Here is a 17,099-nt window from a genome sequence, read left to right on the forward strand (position 1 = left end):
ATTCTTAAATTATATGAAAAAGATAATTATAATTTCATAAAATATTCTTATTAAAAAACTATATATCTCTTTTATTTTATTTATTTATATTATTTTTTTTGGATGTTACAGACCACCATCCATGAACCTACTCGCTCATGACACAACATCTCATGATCAGGGATGTCAACGGGGCGGGTAGGCAGTGGCGGAACTTGGACTAAAATTGTAGGGGGGCCAAATTAGATTTGTTATATATAATTTTTTTTAGAAGAAAAACTATTCATTTTTTTCTCTTCATTTCCTCTTCTTATAACAAACACATATAATAGTAGAATTCAAAAAAATATTACTATCATTCGCTATTATATCATGATACCAATTCATGAATACCATTTTAGATCAAGCATTTGTATCTTATCAATTTGATTTGGTGGTATTGTCAAATTTGATGTCGTTTTTTCCAGATCACGTTCTATTGAATTGTTAAATTCATTATATGTAACTCTGATAACTTTAGAGATTTGTTTTATATTGTCTTAAATTCTTGGTTCTTATTAAATTTCTCAAGCTTAGTTAACGTAAATGCATTTCTTTTTCATCTTCATCACAAACCTTCCTCTTTGAAAAAAAGGAATCAATTTTTTTACTTTTTATCATAATCTTTCTAATATAAATTTATCACCTCTTACCTATTTAGAATAAATAAAATTTATATTCACAAATCACAATTATCACAATGCAAAACATAATAAAACTCATACTACTTTAATTAAATAAGCAATACTGTATAAATTCAAAACTTAAAAAAAAAATACCATAGGTAGCGAAAAACACAAAATCCCTAAATTTCATAATTAAGGATTATAATAATTTAGGAAAAATTATAATTAGGGTTCATACCAATTTCATAAAAGAATCCCTAAAATCATAATTAGGGGTTATATTAATTTAGGATAAACTTAATTTGGAAGAAACATCCTAAAAAGAATCATAAACTAACATACATAAATCATAATAAGATACTAACTTTGATTTGTGATAGATCATGCAAGAAATGTATACATGAATTTCTATATATGTGTTTCCAACCTCTATTTCCCAACCTTTGTATTTATCTTTCTTCACAGACTTTCATGATAATTTACATGATGGAAAGATCTTATAGTCAGAAAAAAATCCTAATCTCTTTTATAAATTAATGTCTCTATTAAAATTTTTAATTTTTAATTTTATTATAATTTTTCATAATATAATTTTAATATAAATAATATATAATATAATTTTAAAAAATATATAAATATATATAAAAAAAATTCAAAAAAAAAAAATGGGGGAGCCACGGCTCCCCCCTGTCACGTCCTAGGTCCGCCAGTGCGGGTAGGGTACGAGTAGTAGCTCCCCCGTACCCTACCCGCTAAATAAATATCAGCCCCGTATCAGTACCCATATCCGTCGGGTATCCGTTATGCGGGTATCCGCCTATTTTTTTCATATCCGCGGGTATCCACGGCTACTAGCGGGTATTTGCAAAATTATTTAAAAAATAAATATTTAATCATAAATTCAAACAAAATAAAATAAAATAAAATACATCACTGTCATAAATTTTAAATAAAGTTCAAATAAACTCAAGTTGATACAAGTCCAAATAATTGGTAAAAGTAAATATGAAATGACGTTCAACACAATGAAAATTATTTAATTAGTGCTTTGATCAACAAATCCACTTTCTCCGATTAATTCTAAAAAATAAACAAAATAAACAAATAATAAATCTCAATTGTCACGTGTTAAGTATTCTTATTTTGATTCCATCATTTGGCAACAAGCATACCATAAACGTCATTGTCTATACAAGGTTTGATGTATATTCCCAATTTCAAAGAAAGGGAAGAGAAGAATGTCAAGGGATGTAAGTTTAGCGGGTACGGGTATCCACGGGTACGGATACTATGATACTCGTACCCACCCCGTTAACATGCGGGTAGCGGGTATCCATTTTTAATATCCATTTTCTACCCGTTGCGGGTTTTATCCGCGGATACTCGCGGGTACGGATTTTTTTGACATCCCTACTCATGATCCAAGTCTGCATTAATGCATACAAATAACACACGCAAGTCAATACCTGCAGCACTATTGTCTGGCGCAACCTAAGCGCCACCAGACAAAATTAACGTGCAGACTGCCTGGCAGAATATCCACGTCACCAAGCGCCACGCTCCAGACAAACCCACTGTTTTGGGTCGATCTCCTAGTGGAGCAAACCTTGTCGTCAGGCGCCATCTGTTGCAGAACGCACCCTTGATAGCTTATCGCCTGGCGGCCACACCCGTGCCGCCAAGCGCTATATTAGTAGCGAAACCTACTGGTTTTTGGCACCCAAATTGGTTTGTTCTATAGTCCAGATTGCTCTAAGACCACGTTGCCCATTTGCTCATCAGAATCATACTTAGTTCAATTACCTACAACTCATATTTACCATTCACACCTTCAAGATATGTGATTTGTTAACCACGCTACCATTATGTCATGACTTAGTCAACTCATGGAATTGATACTCCATCCTTTGATTTCATCACCACTCACATAGTTCTGATACATTACAACAGTCATCATATAGTTCAATTGTCTACCATTCATAACTGTCAATCCCTTTATTCAAGACCTAAGATCCTCTGAGCTTCATAGGATTATTCACTGACTCAATCTATTTTAGGAAAATGCCACCCCTTGCAACATTGCAGAGTACACAACATGCCTAAATCACCTTGCAACAGTACCACATGTTCAACCCAATTAACTCTCGCTCCATGCTTCATAATCTAAGGTTTATACCTTAACTCACTATTGCATGACCATCACATGTACCAAATATGCCCACCTAATGAAACCTATCCTTTTAAGAACTTGAATTTTCAATTAGAATCAATCTTTTCCCTTCCTTTCCTTCCCATTCTTACAACCAAGCATTAACGTAAACATACCCACACACCCCTCAATAGCCTCATTCTTAGTTAATTCATATGTATTACTCCTTAATGTTTCCTCACCTATTGTCTATCATAATTCATTTCCACATGTCTCTTCCTCATTGCCAACCACTTAAATTCGCGAAAACCGTGCATGCACCTCGTCATCGCCTAGCGGCAAGCAGGGTGCCGCCAGGCGGCGTATCAGTGCCTGGCAGAACCTCCTATCTCTAAATCTACGAGTATCTAGGCCCATTTTCCAGAATGGTTTCCATTTCCAAATCGCACCAACTTGCATACGTTTTATTAAAATTCCCTCCTCCTACTTTAATTCTTCATAATCGTCTATACTTACTTCACTAGAATCGAATTCCACATCACTTATCCTAATTTCCTAACATGCGTTCATGCTTTACTACTCACGATTCTCCAAAGTGTCAACCCATGCAAAAATATCATTAATATCATGAAAGTAAATCATCCTATATGATTTATACAACAAATTCCCAGAAGTCACGAAGACTCCCGCATAGAACACAACAATACAAACCCAAAACAACATAATGTCGCCTGGCGGTAGTTTATCACTGCCAAGCGGTTCATAGAAGAACCCAGAACTGGGCAGGAAAGATGAGTCGCCTGCCGGCATACTCATGTCTGCCAGGCAGTTTCTAGGCGAAACCCAGAAACCTTACGAAAAGCAACGTAAACATATGGATTTTGATCATGCAGAGGCATGATATTCATACAGTATAACACGAAATAAATCACATATCATATATACATGCAAAAGAACTCCTCTAACCTGGAATATTTGCTCCAATTGGTCTTCCAAGCTTTTCTTTCAAGAGGTTCAAGAACCTTCCTTTCCTACTCCAAAATTCTAAGCTTCCACTCCTTCTAAAGCACTTTCTAATAGCTCTGGAATCCTCTACTTGTAGCATCATGAAAATGCAATCTCAATTTCAAATTTTCTCTCCAATTCAATGTCTCATAATTGTCCCTTAATGAGGGTTAATGGTCCAAAACGAAATTTTACATTAATCATGAGGTTAATGGCTATTTAAGGTCCATTATGGTTATTTCCTATCTCTCTTGGTTGCCACTTTTGCGGCTAGGGTTTTTCTACCCTTTCACCTTCATGCCAAAAGAAATTTTGACAAAAAGGAAAGAAGTTAATTTCGTTCTTAGCAAGGTTTGAACCTACAACCACTCAGTTATAAGGCAAGTGCACAACCAATTCAACCAATCATGTTTCATAATAATTCCTATAATTTTAGGATTATATTATCACTACTCACATTCAATCATATCATTAAAATAATACGCATATTAAAATAACATACAATTTGGCATACATAGGACTCAAACCCAAGTCCTCTCATACAATCAAGTACTCTCAACCATTTGAGCTAGTACTTTTTAACGTCACAACAATTTGCACTAAATGCCATAAAGGCTCCTACTACCCGTATTTATTAAATAATTATTTATTTAATTATTTAAATTCCTCGGGTCTTACAGGGCATACCCCTTGTTTAGATATCCAAAAATCCATTAGAGGATCTTAATCTCTCTCTAGACTCTCTATCTTCTCTTAAGATTTAGAGAAGACATGAAGAATGGACAACAACTCCTAGGATTGAATGCTAGTATCATCAGGAGTTTCTGAACTTCCATATGATAGTGTTAGATCTAACTCTTACAACTTATACCTGATACTATTTTATTGTTTTATTCAAGTGTTCTTTCATATGTTAATGATTTAATTCGCATTTCAGGTGTGATAAACTGATCAATCATCCATTGCATATATAACTTGAGTTAGGTTGAAGTTAATTCATATTATAGATCTAATTGAATCATCTAAGGTTGTTAGATGGAAGACATGTCCCTATATAATTTAACTGGTATAAATAGTCGTAATCATTAATGTGAAGAGTTCATTCATCAAGGGTAGAGAAATCACATTAAGTTTGAATGTCTTTAAGTCTTAGTGTTGTAGACATGGGCCTATGTTTACATTAGTGTACTTCTAGGAACAATGAATGAACCTTGTTAATCTAATTAAACTATAACTGTGCATAAGAAAAAATAGTGAAATCCAATCCCAACATGTTTTATGCCATTGAATTATTTAGTGTTAAGGAAGAGTTCTGGATCATTATCACTTTATAATCAAATGTTTAAAATCACAAATCCAAATAGTATCACAAGTTTTGATAAGATCATATCCATATGAATATGACACTTGGTACTACAATCGAACCCAGTGCACTTGTTGGTGGTGTGATTGATCCCAAACCGGGACGTCATCACCTACGGATAACTCACAAAATTTTTAGGTAAGACAGTTTTACCTACGGATAAAAATTTGTAAGTAAATTTATTGTAGCTAACTACCTACAAATTTATTCGTAGATAAGTATGTACATCTAAATTTGTAGGTAATTACCTACGAATTTATCCATATGTAATTATGTATAGATTATATTAATTACATTTATATATAGATTATATTAATTAATAACTTAAATGCTTTTTAAAAATTATCCAACCTCAAGTTTGGTGAAATAACATCGTTAGGAACAATCACCACGTATGAGGCATTGTTTACTCAAAGCTTTGTCGTGGTTTTGTCCTTATAAAGTACCTTAAAGCATACTAGAATAAGCCCCTAGTCGAGGTTTATGGGGAATGAGAGTTTGTGTTTGAGACTTCATTTTTGTTCTCACATGTAGTGCAAATATTCTGACCTCGACTTTGTTGAGATTATATCGTTAGGGTCAATCATCACATTTAAAACATTGTTCACTTTGAAGTCAAAATTTTGTCACATTTTTGTTCATAAAAGGTGTCTCAAAAAGTTAAGCAAGGAAGATATATTTAAATTCTCATTGACATCAATTTTAAGCGATGTGAAACTATTAAACATGTCAAAGCAAACCCCTGGTCAAGGTCCAAGAGAAATAAGGGTTTCAATTCCCATGGAGAATTAGAATTTATGTTTGGAACCTCATTTTTTTTCGACAAATAACATTGATGTTTTAATCTCAAACCCATTCAAATAACATCGATTGAGTTCATTACTATATCTAAGGAGTTTGAAGTTATGTCATAATTTTATCTATGTTTCACAAGGTTGAAAGAAGAATATGTGTTAAGTTAGCTTTTACCTAAACTCTTAAATGATTTAAGAAAAATATGTAAAATATGTATGAACTCCTAAATGATAGGAAAATATGTATTAAGTTACAATTTTTTTATTATAAGAAAATAATTACTAGTATTGTTAAATAAGAAGTATGAGTACTCTTCTTTCAATATGGTTTATAATTTTAAATTAGTTTCTGTCTCTTTTATTAAGATAAAATAATAAAGATTGCTATTAAAAATATATTAAAGTTGACATTATTTGACCTTTCTTATTATTATTATTTACTTTTAACAAAACTTTTACATAAAAAATTATAATGTTATAAAATTAAAATCTAAATGATAGATAAATAAAATTTTTTCCTTAAAATAAATATATTGATAAAAAATAACAAGTAATAAAAAAAAATTATATACAGTGGAAGTAAAGTTGAAAACGATAGACTCACTTTACGGAAGTGAACACCCCAGGAAAGCATTATCCCTTCTCTACACAATTTGTAGAGAGAAAAATTTAAACATTGTGGAACTACTCTTTTCAAATCGATGTTATTTTGACCAATTTAGATATTAATTTATAAATTAAAAGTTATAGATAATTACAATAATTCTTAAATTGATCTCTAAATTTGGTCATTATAGTGAATTATTTTTTAAATTGGTCTTGGTCACTAATATTAGTTACCAAAAAAATTAGTCTCTAAATTTATTCCATTAATGACCAATTTAAATACAAATTTAGACATCATTTTTTTTGTTAACTAAAATCATTGTAGCTAATTTAGAAACCAATTTAAATACAAATTTAGAGATTTTTTTTTTGTCACTAAAACCTTAGTAATTAATGTTATTAACCAATTTAATTTTTTTTTTACTATAGTGACCAATTTAAAAACTATTTTAGTTATTAATAACTTTTAGTTTATAAATTGATATTTAAATCGATTTCTACAGTAATGATTTTTTTTTGTTATTAAAATTGGTCTCGATTTAGAGATTTTCTTGATAATTTAGGATTCTTACACATATACAACATATACAATAGTCAATATATTATTATTTTTTAAAATTTTATTAAAATAATTTAATTATTTTAATAAATGTATTTTTTTAATGAGAGAGTAATCAACTTGAAGAAAAAATAATAGTATTTGGATGAAAGGTAGAAATATGAATTACTTTAGGTTTGTGATATGACTAAAGCTACAATAATTGAAGTTTAAATAATTTATGTGATAAAATTTTCATTGATTGTGTTCATATAATAATATTTGTAATAGTGTATTTAAGTTCTGAAATTTGAAAGGGTTATTGGCGCGTTGTGGCTTATGAGGAAAAAGAGGGAAACAAGAATTAAAATAAGTAACTTTTTGACATTTGACACAGTGAGAGGGAGCAGTGGGGAAACTTTCAAGACTTTACAACAAAAAGTGGCTTATTTTTCTACGCTCGATGGGTTCCTCGATTATCCAAATCAATGGTCCCATACTTTCTCGATTTTGAATTTCGATTCACTTTGCTCTCCTTTCACACTTATATACAACTCTTTCATTTTCAAATATATAATTGTTTCATCTTGTCCACAACAAAAAAATATATGAAATATGTTTGGTCTGAATTTGAATGTCAAATTTTAATATATTTTTATTTTTAAATCTTATAAATGGATAATATATTTTTTTTAATTTAATTGTCTTAATTTTTTTTACAAGTAAATAATGTTTTAAATTAATGTTTGAAATTAAACGTGTCAAACAGCTTAAATAATTTAAAATTTTCAAATATTTTTTAACATGGTAAGAAAAATTTAATATTATTAGATTAAGAAGACTATGTATTCAATTTTAAAGTGTCAAAATTTTTAGAATAAAGTAAAATATTTCAATTTTCAATTAAATTTTAGAAATTACAAAAATATTTAACCTTAATTATTTTTACTATTGATTAATTTTCCTCTTCTTTTATTGATTTAATAGTATTTTTTGCCAATATTTTCATTTAATTATTTTTTGGTTAATAAAATTTTTATACTTTTCTACAAAGAGTCAATTTAATCGATGAGGGCTCAAAAGTTCATTAGACATAAAGTAAAATTACAAAATGAGACTTTTCATTTAAATTTATTTTCAACTTCTTTTATGCAAAATTATTTATTAAATTGTCATAATTAATTTCATTTAATATATTTTTTTTCAATAGATAAGAAAGCTAATCCATTTAATTTTTTCTTAATACATTGTTGATCTTAAATAAGTTTTTATTATTTTTATATTTGAAAACCTCATTTTGCATGAAACAACTGATGTTGGAATTGTTAACATTATTCTATAAGCTATATATGCATTTGTACGATCTGGTGACTTTAATTTTTTAACACTAAATAAAGAAAAAACATAAATATCTTCATATGTTTTAAATTGTTCAAATCTACTTTCAAGTGTGGTAATTGTTTTATCTACAATATACAAAAGTTAATCAATTATAGATTATTATTGAAGAGAATTTACAATTTCACTCTCAATGTTTTCATCAAATTGATTCTTTCTGTGTCTAATACGTTTTTTTCACGAAACATGGATTTTTCTCAACTCGATAATAAGTTTTTTCCCCTAAACTTTAATTTTTTTTAACAGAAAATCCAACTTTGAATTATGCTCCAATTAATCTAATATCCACCAAAAGATTAACACTTAATCTAATTAATAGTTTTGTAAAATAATTCAAGTTTCTAGTCTCGAAACTCGTAAATCAATAAGTACTGAAAGATAAAACTGGGCAAAAGAAACACATTTCTAATTTTAGTACAAATGCAAAACAGAATAAAAAAACATCAACAAAAAAAGAAAAAAATATATTAACCAGAAATGAGGATGAAAAAATTGGTACACACGAACAACATGAAATGTAATATGTCAAAACCATACAAAAATGATTCTTAGAAGAAAAGAAAGTAAGAAGAGGCTAAGAGAAGTCCCCTAGAGATAAAAAAGATAAAAAAAGAAAATAAAATTCATATGATTATAAGAAATAAAGATAACTAATCATTTTTTATTTTGTAAATAAAATTATAATTTATTAAATGGAGGTTTTAACTCATTAATTATCATTTTCAATACTAATAAAAATTAACAGATAGTAATAATATTTTAATTAAATTTTATTCTCAAACGTAAACATATAATTAATTTAGTAAAACTATATTAATAATAAAATTCTTCTGAGACTTTTTCTTAAACATAAATTTATAATTAATTTAATAGAAATATATTAGTAAAAAAATTGAATTTTTTTAAACATAATCTTATAATTAATTTCATAGAAAAATATTAATAGTAAAAGAAATTCTTTATCTAGAGAGACCTAAAATAAGTATTTTACTTAATTTATCTTTAAACCGATACTATAATCTTGTAGATTATCTTTACATTCTATTAGACAATGATAAACTAAAATATATATTAATAAAATCATTACACTTTTTATCTGTTTAATGTCCAATTTCAGTGGTAAAAATGTGAGAAATGACATTAATGATGATATAATGGAAATAATTTTTTAAATGATACAGGAACCATGTTCGATCAAATAAATATAGAAAAAATATGGGATTATTATAAATATAAAAATAAAAAAAATGCTATTCAACATTGGATTTTTTTTTTCAATTTATTGATCAACTTAATCTTAGAAAGACAATAACTAGTTAAAAAAGATTTGAGAGAAAAGAAACAAATTGATAAACACTAAATACATATAAAAATGAAGTCATCCGTTAATGACACAAATCATCAACTAAGTATATTTAGATGAAAATATAAAATATTTTCAACATTCAATAGAATATATATATATATATATATATATATATATATATATATATATATATATATATATATATATATATATATATATATATAACTTTTATAGGACAAACGAAAATACACAAATTCATAACGTATTTGAAACTTAATACTTAATAATGAAAAAAAAATAACAAAAGAATCATGATGATGACATTGATTTGAATTTAACAAAAGAAAAATTCTGATAAATTACGTTATTTTTATAAATATAATAATTTTGTGTCTCTAATGCTCAAGCTCGTATTTTGTAATTTAAAACTGCTTTTTGATAAATTTATCCAAATAAAAGCTGATTTTTTTATTATAATTTAATTGTCCTAAAAGACTGAATTTGGTGTTTGTGTAATGTAAAGCTTGGCTAATAGGAAGGCGAAGAAGCCAAAAACAAGTAGACAGTAATAGTAATAATAAGAATAATAATAATATATAGTAATTACGCGTTATTGACCTTTCGGCTCCTTTTTAGTTTTGGTATGAACACTGAGACATGTCACTGATTTAGGACTATGATTGCACAAGAAAAGAGTTGAAAAATTAATGAATGACTTTTGGGGTTGGAGGGAAAAGGAAAATCACAACACAACACAAAACTCAACTCAAAAACTGTGATCAAGTGAAGTATTCATTGCCACTCCCCTCCATCACATTCATCTTTTGACATTCTCTGAGGTATTTACAATTTTTCATATTTTTATTTCTTCATGAAAAAACAAACAAAAAATGGTAAATAGTGAAGCTTGTTCATTCATGGATTTCACATCAAAATGCAGTCACAAACATGTGCATTTGAGTTTTTCTTTTCAACTTCATTGTTTATTGGACTCTCGAGTTTTAGTTGGCACAAATGCTATATACCTGTTAGTTCCCAATTTTAGCTGTTAAAGATGTGATTTCTTTTTATTGCTGAAGCCTTCATTGTTGAGGCTTTGCTTATGCGAGGGATGAAGCTTGGAAGGTGGCTCACAAGTGTTTTGTTCCTCATTGTTGCCACAGTGAACAATGCAGTAGGTAAATCACAACTTCACCTTTTTCCATTTTATGGTTTGCTTGCTGATCTATTAAACCTTCTGATTTTGCACAAGAATTGATATTTCAAGAAATTTGACAAATTTGGTAAAAACTTCTAAAACCTTGATGTTGCTGCCAAAATCGAGTTTTTGGAATGTGTTTTTTAAAACCTACTTTACAGTTTGAAACCTTTACATGAATTTTGACATATGAATGGTTCTGTTTTCTGCATAATGTAGGTGCATTTGTGGGGGTAAACATTGGCACTGGTGTTACTGATCTTCCATCTGCTTCAAATCTGGTTGCTATTCTGACAGCACATCAAATTACACATGTGCGTCTGTATGATGCCAATGAGCACATGCTACAAGCACTTTCAAAAACTGGAATTGAAGTAATTGTTAGTGTCACAGATGAAGAGATACTAGGCATTGGAAAATCTGCATCAGTTGCTGCAGCATGGATTAGTAACAATGTGGCTGCATACATGCCATTTACTAATATCACAGCAATATCAGTAGGTAGTGAGGTTCTCACCTCAGTCCCAAAAGTTGCATCTGTTCTTGTTCCTGCCATGAACCATCTGCACAAAGCACTTGTTGCTTCAAACCTTAACTTTAGGGTTAAGATTTCAACGCCACAGTCCATGGATATAATTTCCAGGCCTTTTCCTCCTTCCACGGCCACCTTTAACTCCTCATGGAACTCCACAATCTACCAGCTCCTTCAGTTTTTGCAGAACACAAATTCCTCTTACATGTTAAATGCCTACCCTTATTATGGATACACTAAAGGAGATGGCATTTTCCCTATTGAATATGCTCTGTTCAGACCCCTTTCTCCAGTGAAGCAAATTGTTGATCCAAACACACTGTTCCATTACAATAGCATGTTTGAGGCTATGGTGGATGCCACCTATTATGCCATAGAAGCCTTCAATTTCAATAATATACCAATTGTTATCACAGAAACTGGTTGGCCTAGTTTTGGTGCAGTAAATGAACCAGATGCTACTGAAAAGAATGCTGAGACCTACAATAATAATTTAATTCTGAGAGTACTTAATGGTTCAGGACCCCCTAGTCAGCCAAAGATAGCCCTTAATACCTACCTATATGAGTTATTTAATGAAGACAAGAGAAAAGGGCCTGTATCAGAAAAGAATTGGGGTGTTTTTTATGCTAATGGAAGTAGTGTTTATCCCTTGAGTTTTAGTGGTTCCAACCTGAGTAATGGAAATTCTCTAGGATCGTTTTGTGTGGCTAAAGATGATTCTGACACTGACAAATTGCAAGCTGGCTTGAGCTGGGCTTGTGGACAAGGCCAAGCTAACTGTGTAGCTATCCAACCAGGAAGACCATGCTATTCCCCCAATAACGTCAAAAGCCATGCCTCTTATGCTTATAATGATTATTATCAGAAAATGCATAATGCTGGTGGCACTTGTGACTTTGATGGTACAGCAACAACAACAACTGAGGATCCTAGTAAGTCCATGATCCTTATGATTCTTACTTTTCTTTTCTCACACTTTTAAGTTAATTCTCTCTACTGTCAAAACATATATAACCAAGGTTTTGAGTTGCGATTTAGGATTGTACAAAATTGCAGCCGCAATTGGGTATACAATGCATTTTTTGACTGTGATTTATAAGTTCGCTCATAGAATAGCTTTCTTATTGCAACCTGAAGCTGATAACTCTTTCAAAAATTAATCCAGCAAGACTGCAAAAGTATCATGATTTGAAGTTTGTATTTGATTCTTTTAACTACTGCATAAGAGTGAATCAATTATTGATGGATATTTTTGCTGCATTGCAGGTTACGGGTCCTGTATATATGCGGGAAGGTATGTTTTTCAATTATGAATTGAATCTTACAAGTATTTATGTTTTTCAAACCTGATCTTGTATTGAATTGAATATGTTGATGACAGTGCTAACTCGAGCATTGGTGGAAGAAGTTCATCTTCTACAGCAATTGGACTTGGACCTATAAGTCCTGTTGGAGTTGGAGCTGGTTTGAACCTGCAAGTGTCCACCTTTCAGTATTTGATATCGTCTATTAGTGTTCTTTCTGCTTTAATGATGTCATGACCAAAAGAGCCTCCAGTTTTAGATTGCAACTTTATACTGTTTTTGGTTCATAATTATGGTTCAGGTCTCCCCGCTACGTGCCACTTTGTACGGTGTATTTGGGATCATTCTTGGTAGGTAGTTGCAGAAGTTTAGTGCTTTAGCTGGAGAATACAAATGATTCGAGATATACCATTGCCAAAAATGTAATCAATTTATTAGTAGTGACTAATGTCATTTCAACTGACTTTTTTGCACGATATTAAAAGCTATACGTGAGTGATGCTCTCGCTAATCTCAATTGAAACTACGCATTTCTAACCAAATGGCAAAACGAGTCGAGATTAAATAAACACATGCTACTCATCCAGGGGAATTGAATTAGGACCTCAAAGGTTAATAATCAAACCGGTACAGCACAGAACAGTTAGCAAGAAAATGCAAGATTTGTAAAAGATAACACGAAAATGCACCATTTGATAAATATACAAAAGTGTATACAAACAACTACAATGGAAAATCCACCAAAATTGATTTTAATGGTGGACAGAATTCAAGTTTAACTGCAGCAGTTATACTATACAATACAGGCTGTCATTTCATCATTGTTGGTAATATAAATATTATTTGGAAGTTGATTTGGGTCAGACCGAGTCATCAGATTCCTCAGAATCACTCCTGTCAGGCTCCCCTGCATTCGTATGATTCTCTGGAACATCATGTTTTGGTGCAGGCTTAGGTGCAGCTTTTTTATTACCACCTCGAGCATTCTCCTCCACTTCTTGTTCAGCGGCTTCTGCATGTGAATCTCAGTCAAGGAAATAACCAAAATGAAGACTGTTTCCACTATCAAGAAGGCAACAAACTAGATTTTGTCATTGATGCAAACATAGACTCTTGTTATCCCATGAACCCCGTGTCTATAAGCGAGGAAAACAATAGATGGGTGGTAAGAAAATAAGCAATAATAATCTCAATAACTATCCATTATTTTAATAAAAAAAATTGAAAGCAAAATCATAGATTAAGGATTAAAAAATGAAAACAACACTCATTTGCTGTTTGAGACAACAAAGACGTTTAAGGATATCAAGATTTTCAGCTGTTCCTCGAGCCATGATTTTGAGGAGATCTTTCTCAACACGGGACACAAGCTCAGGCTGGAAAATGAAACATTAACAAAAATGTTAATATGAGATCATATACACATACATATACACATATATGGAGGAAGAGAGGCATGTATGTCAATGTTTGTTATGTGAGTGAATATAATACATTAAGATCTGGCTCCCTGCGAAATCTACGCTTGCGAGCATCTCTCATGGGCGGGGTGAGGCCATGCCTGTACTCAATTACATCTGGAGCAGCATCACCGGATTCCCGAACCATAATCATCTGTTAGTTGAACTCATGAAAAAATCAGATACAGTTATTAAGTTACATAAATCAAAGATGTGATTAGGAATGAATGAATGAATTGTTTGATTAATGATGTATAACTGACCTGACCAATATCAGCTGTCTTAATCAAAGAGTTATCATCATATGTCTTGTAGGATTCAACAACACAAGGAAGGTCCAATAGAGAAGCTGGGAAGTGTTCATTCCCAATCATAAACGTACCACTTCTTCCATCCTCACTAAATGACAAATCTAATGACTTGTCTTCAGATGAAGAAGGATCAGTTTCATTCAAAAGCCGCTCTATCCGCTCTGCCACATTCGGTGGAACTCTAAGTATGAATTGCTCCTCCATAACACTATAAACAATAGGCCATGTTTCAAAACATTAACATGTAAAATGACTTGATTTAAAAAACACATAATAGAGTTGAAATGATTTAGAAATCAAATCCCATGTTTTGAAATTTAAAAAAAAAAAAGGAGATTTAGGAAATAATTCTTGTGTTGTTATTTAGATAAAATAGACTTGATTTCATTTCTGTATGTTTCACTTTCACCATTTTAATACAAAGTTATTAACTCGTTGAGTGAAACAATAAACTCGCTCTCTACCCCCAGCATAAAAGTAAAGAAGTATAAAAAACATCATAATTCAACAACATAAAACTGTAAGACAAACATGAAAGTAATATTCCTGAACAGTTTGTTATATCTGATACCATGGTTATCAAACTCGCGGGTTAACTCGTACACCCGTACAAGTCTGCGAGTCATGACAGTGTTCACGGGTTAACTCGTATATAAACTCGTTTTTTTTCAAACTCGTAGTGAACTCGGAGTAAACTCGTGGACTCGTACCAGACTCGCGAGTTCGAGAGCGAGTCACCGAATTCGAAGAACGAGACGAAATGACACAAAAACATGTTGTTGGCTTTCGGATTTTAAGCCCAAACCAAAACCCCAATGGTTCAAATCGAAAATCCAAGCGAAAACAGAGATTGAAGCCCAACTCGAAAACCCTAATCGAAGAAGAAGAGAAGATAGAACTTGAAAACATTGACCTATTTCGAAATCTCAGCTCCGGTCATTCACGTCGCAGCTCCGATCGTCTCGCACGGCACCTCTGATCGCCTCGCGTGGCAGCTCCGTCGGGACGCTAGTTCAGTGGCGTCGTTGATCCCTCTTTCTCTTTTCCCTCTTTTGAAGTAATGACATACGTATATAATATATATTTCTTTGTTTTTTTATTTCATTTTCTTTACTTTACTAATCATTATATATATATATATATATAATATGTAATTTTGTTTTTTATTTAATTTATTTTTGGTTTTCTAAAAATTAAATTATTTGATTTTTAATTGATTGAGACTGGTTTATAATATTTGAAAGTGAGACTGACACTACTTCAAATTCTTGTGATCCTAATGGTGAAGATGATGTTAAAAATGATATAAGCAGATGATTTGAGTCAAAAAGTTGAAGTTATTTGTATTTTTTTATTCATATTAACTTATGAGTTTGTTGAGATTTGAACTTATATAATAATCATGTTTCTTGAACTAAGTTATTTTAAAATTATTGAACTATTGTTTACTATTTGTTAATTGTGGTGATTAAATTCTGAATTGGTATGATACTATATATAATTTTTTATATGAAGTAGAGGTGTAATAGATTCTTAGGAGTCTACATGTCAGGTCTGCGAGTCGAGTCTATAAAGTTCATGAATCTACGTACACTCTCGAGTCTAATAACCTTGCTCGGCTAACTACTACCCTGTGGAGTTGAGGACAATTTCCGTAAGAGCAGAATAGAAAATTATGTAGTACAGGGTTGTAACAACCACGTACACGTGATGCAGAAGTGATGGAAAAGGAGGGTAATGTAGGAAAAGGAGGGAATTGATTAAGTTTTCATTTCTTCCGTGCATTTCTGTTTGTTCAATCCCCCAACACACAGATACCTCTGCTTGTGAGTACCTTGATCTCAGTTCCTACTTCTATCATCCTTAATATTTTGCTCATATTGATTCTTGAACGAACATTCATTCTATTTCAGCCTCTTAGCATATATAAGGTAAGGTCGAGTACAATGACCCCCTACTTTCACATAGCAAAGAGCACTCTAGCATCAGGTTATGTTAGTTTAGATGAAAAATAAGAAAGGGAATAGGAATACATGTTAATAATGAACATTTTTTCAATTATGTAAACGAAATTCCAGAGTATTTAAGAAGGAATGAGCATTCCTTCAAGGAAAAGCTATCACCATGCATGTATGGTATGGAAAAATGCGGCAACGCTAGTCGTTACCTTTTTCTGATACAAATGCACGCATAGATTTTTGTTTATATCTTATAATACCCGAATAAATAGTTCTTAACTTGAGGAAAAACTGCCTACACTTCATTGATACATCGGTGCTTTCATGCTTTCAGTTAAAGAACAAAGTTCTGTATAATCGAGACATGTGAATAACTGAATATCAAAAAGTTCTGTATCGGTTACTTCCACTTAAAGCACATACATAATTGCATAATTATGTGACGCCGACCGAAAGACGTAAATAGTTATCCTAACTCAGCAAATCTCGTAATTAGTTCTGTTTTTTCATAACCATCACCTAACTGTGAT

At 31.1% G+C, this 17,099-nt stretch overlaps 2 protein-coding genes across 2 annotated transcripts; one reads left to right on the plus strand and one right to left on the minus strand.

Moving 5' to 3' along the window:
• Window positions 1–10,444: 10,444 nt before the first annotated feature.
• On the plus strand, window positions 10,445–13,313 carry LOC114193601 (glucan endo-1,3-beta-glucosidase 4-like). Its single transcript, XM_028083471.1, has 5 exons — window positions 10,445–10,642; window positions 10,883–10,981; window positions 11,221–12,468; window positions 12,803–12,830; window positions 12,918–13,313. The coding sequence occupies exons 2-5, from the start codon at window positions 10,906–10,908 to the stop codon at window positions 13,075–13,077; spliced, it is 1,512 nt and encodes a 503-aa protein (XP_027939272.1). The 5' UTR covers window positions 10,445–10,642; window positions 10,883–10,905; the 3' UTR covers window positions 13,078–13,313.
• A 193-nt stretch (window positions 13,314–13,506) lies between these two features.
• On the minus strand, window positions 13,507–15,714 carry LOC114193195 (transcription initiation factor TFIID subunit 7-like). Its single transcript, XM_028082913.1, has 5 exons — window positions 15,525–15,714; window positions 14,564–14,819; window positions 14,335–14,454; window positions 14,147–14,216; window positions 13,507–13,858 (listed from the first exon to the last, which is right to left on the minus strand). Exons 2-5 carry the CDS (start codon window positions 14,813–14,815, stop codon window positions 13,701–13,703), a joined length of 600 nt encoding a protein of 199 aa, XP_027938714.1. The 5' UTR covers window positions 14,816–14,819; window positions 15,525–15,714; the 3' UTR covers window positions 13,507–13,700.
• Between the last annotated feature and the right edge of the window lie 1,385 nt (window positions 15,715–17,099).

This window comes from Vigna unguiculata, chromosome 8 (assembly GCF_004118075.2).
Source record: "Vigna unguiculata cultivar IT97K-499-35 chromosome 8, ASM411807v1, whole genome shotgun sequence".
Classification (NCBI taxonomy): Eukaryota; Viridiplantae; Streptophyta; class Magnoliopsida; order Fabales; family Fabaceae; genus Vigna; species Vigna unguiculata.

Bases quoted from the DNA above. Each gene is read 5' to 3' on its own strand.
- LOC114193601 (XM_028083471.1), top strand. From the start codon at position 10,906: ATGCGAGGGATGAAGCTTGGAAGGTGGCTCACAAGTGTTTTGTTCCTC. The intron at 10,982-11,220 runs GTAAATCACAAC...TGCATAATGTAG, and splicing joins CACAGTGAACAATGCAGTAG to GTGCATTTGTGGGGGTAAAC. The intron at 12,831-12,917 runs GTATGTTTTTCA...TGTTGATGACAG, and splicing joins TCCTGTATATATGCGGGAAG to TGCTAACTCGAGCATTGGTG.
- LOC114193195 (XM_028082913.1), bottom strand. From the start codon at position 14,815: ATGGAGGAGCAATTCATACTTAGAGTTCCACCGAATGTGGCAGAGCGG. The intron at 14,217-14,334 runs GTATTATATTCA...TTCATTTTCCAG, and splicing joins GCAGGGAGCCAGATCTTAAT to CCTGAGCTTGTGTCCCGTGT. The intron at 13,859-14,146 runs ATATCCTTAAAC...ACTGAGATTCAC, and splicing joins AGGAACAGCTGAAAATCTTG to ATGCAGAAGCCGCTGAACAA.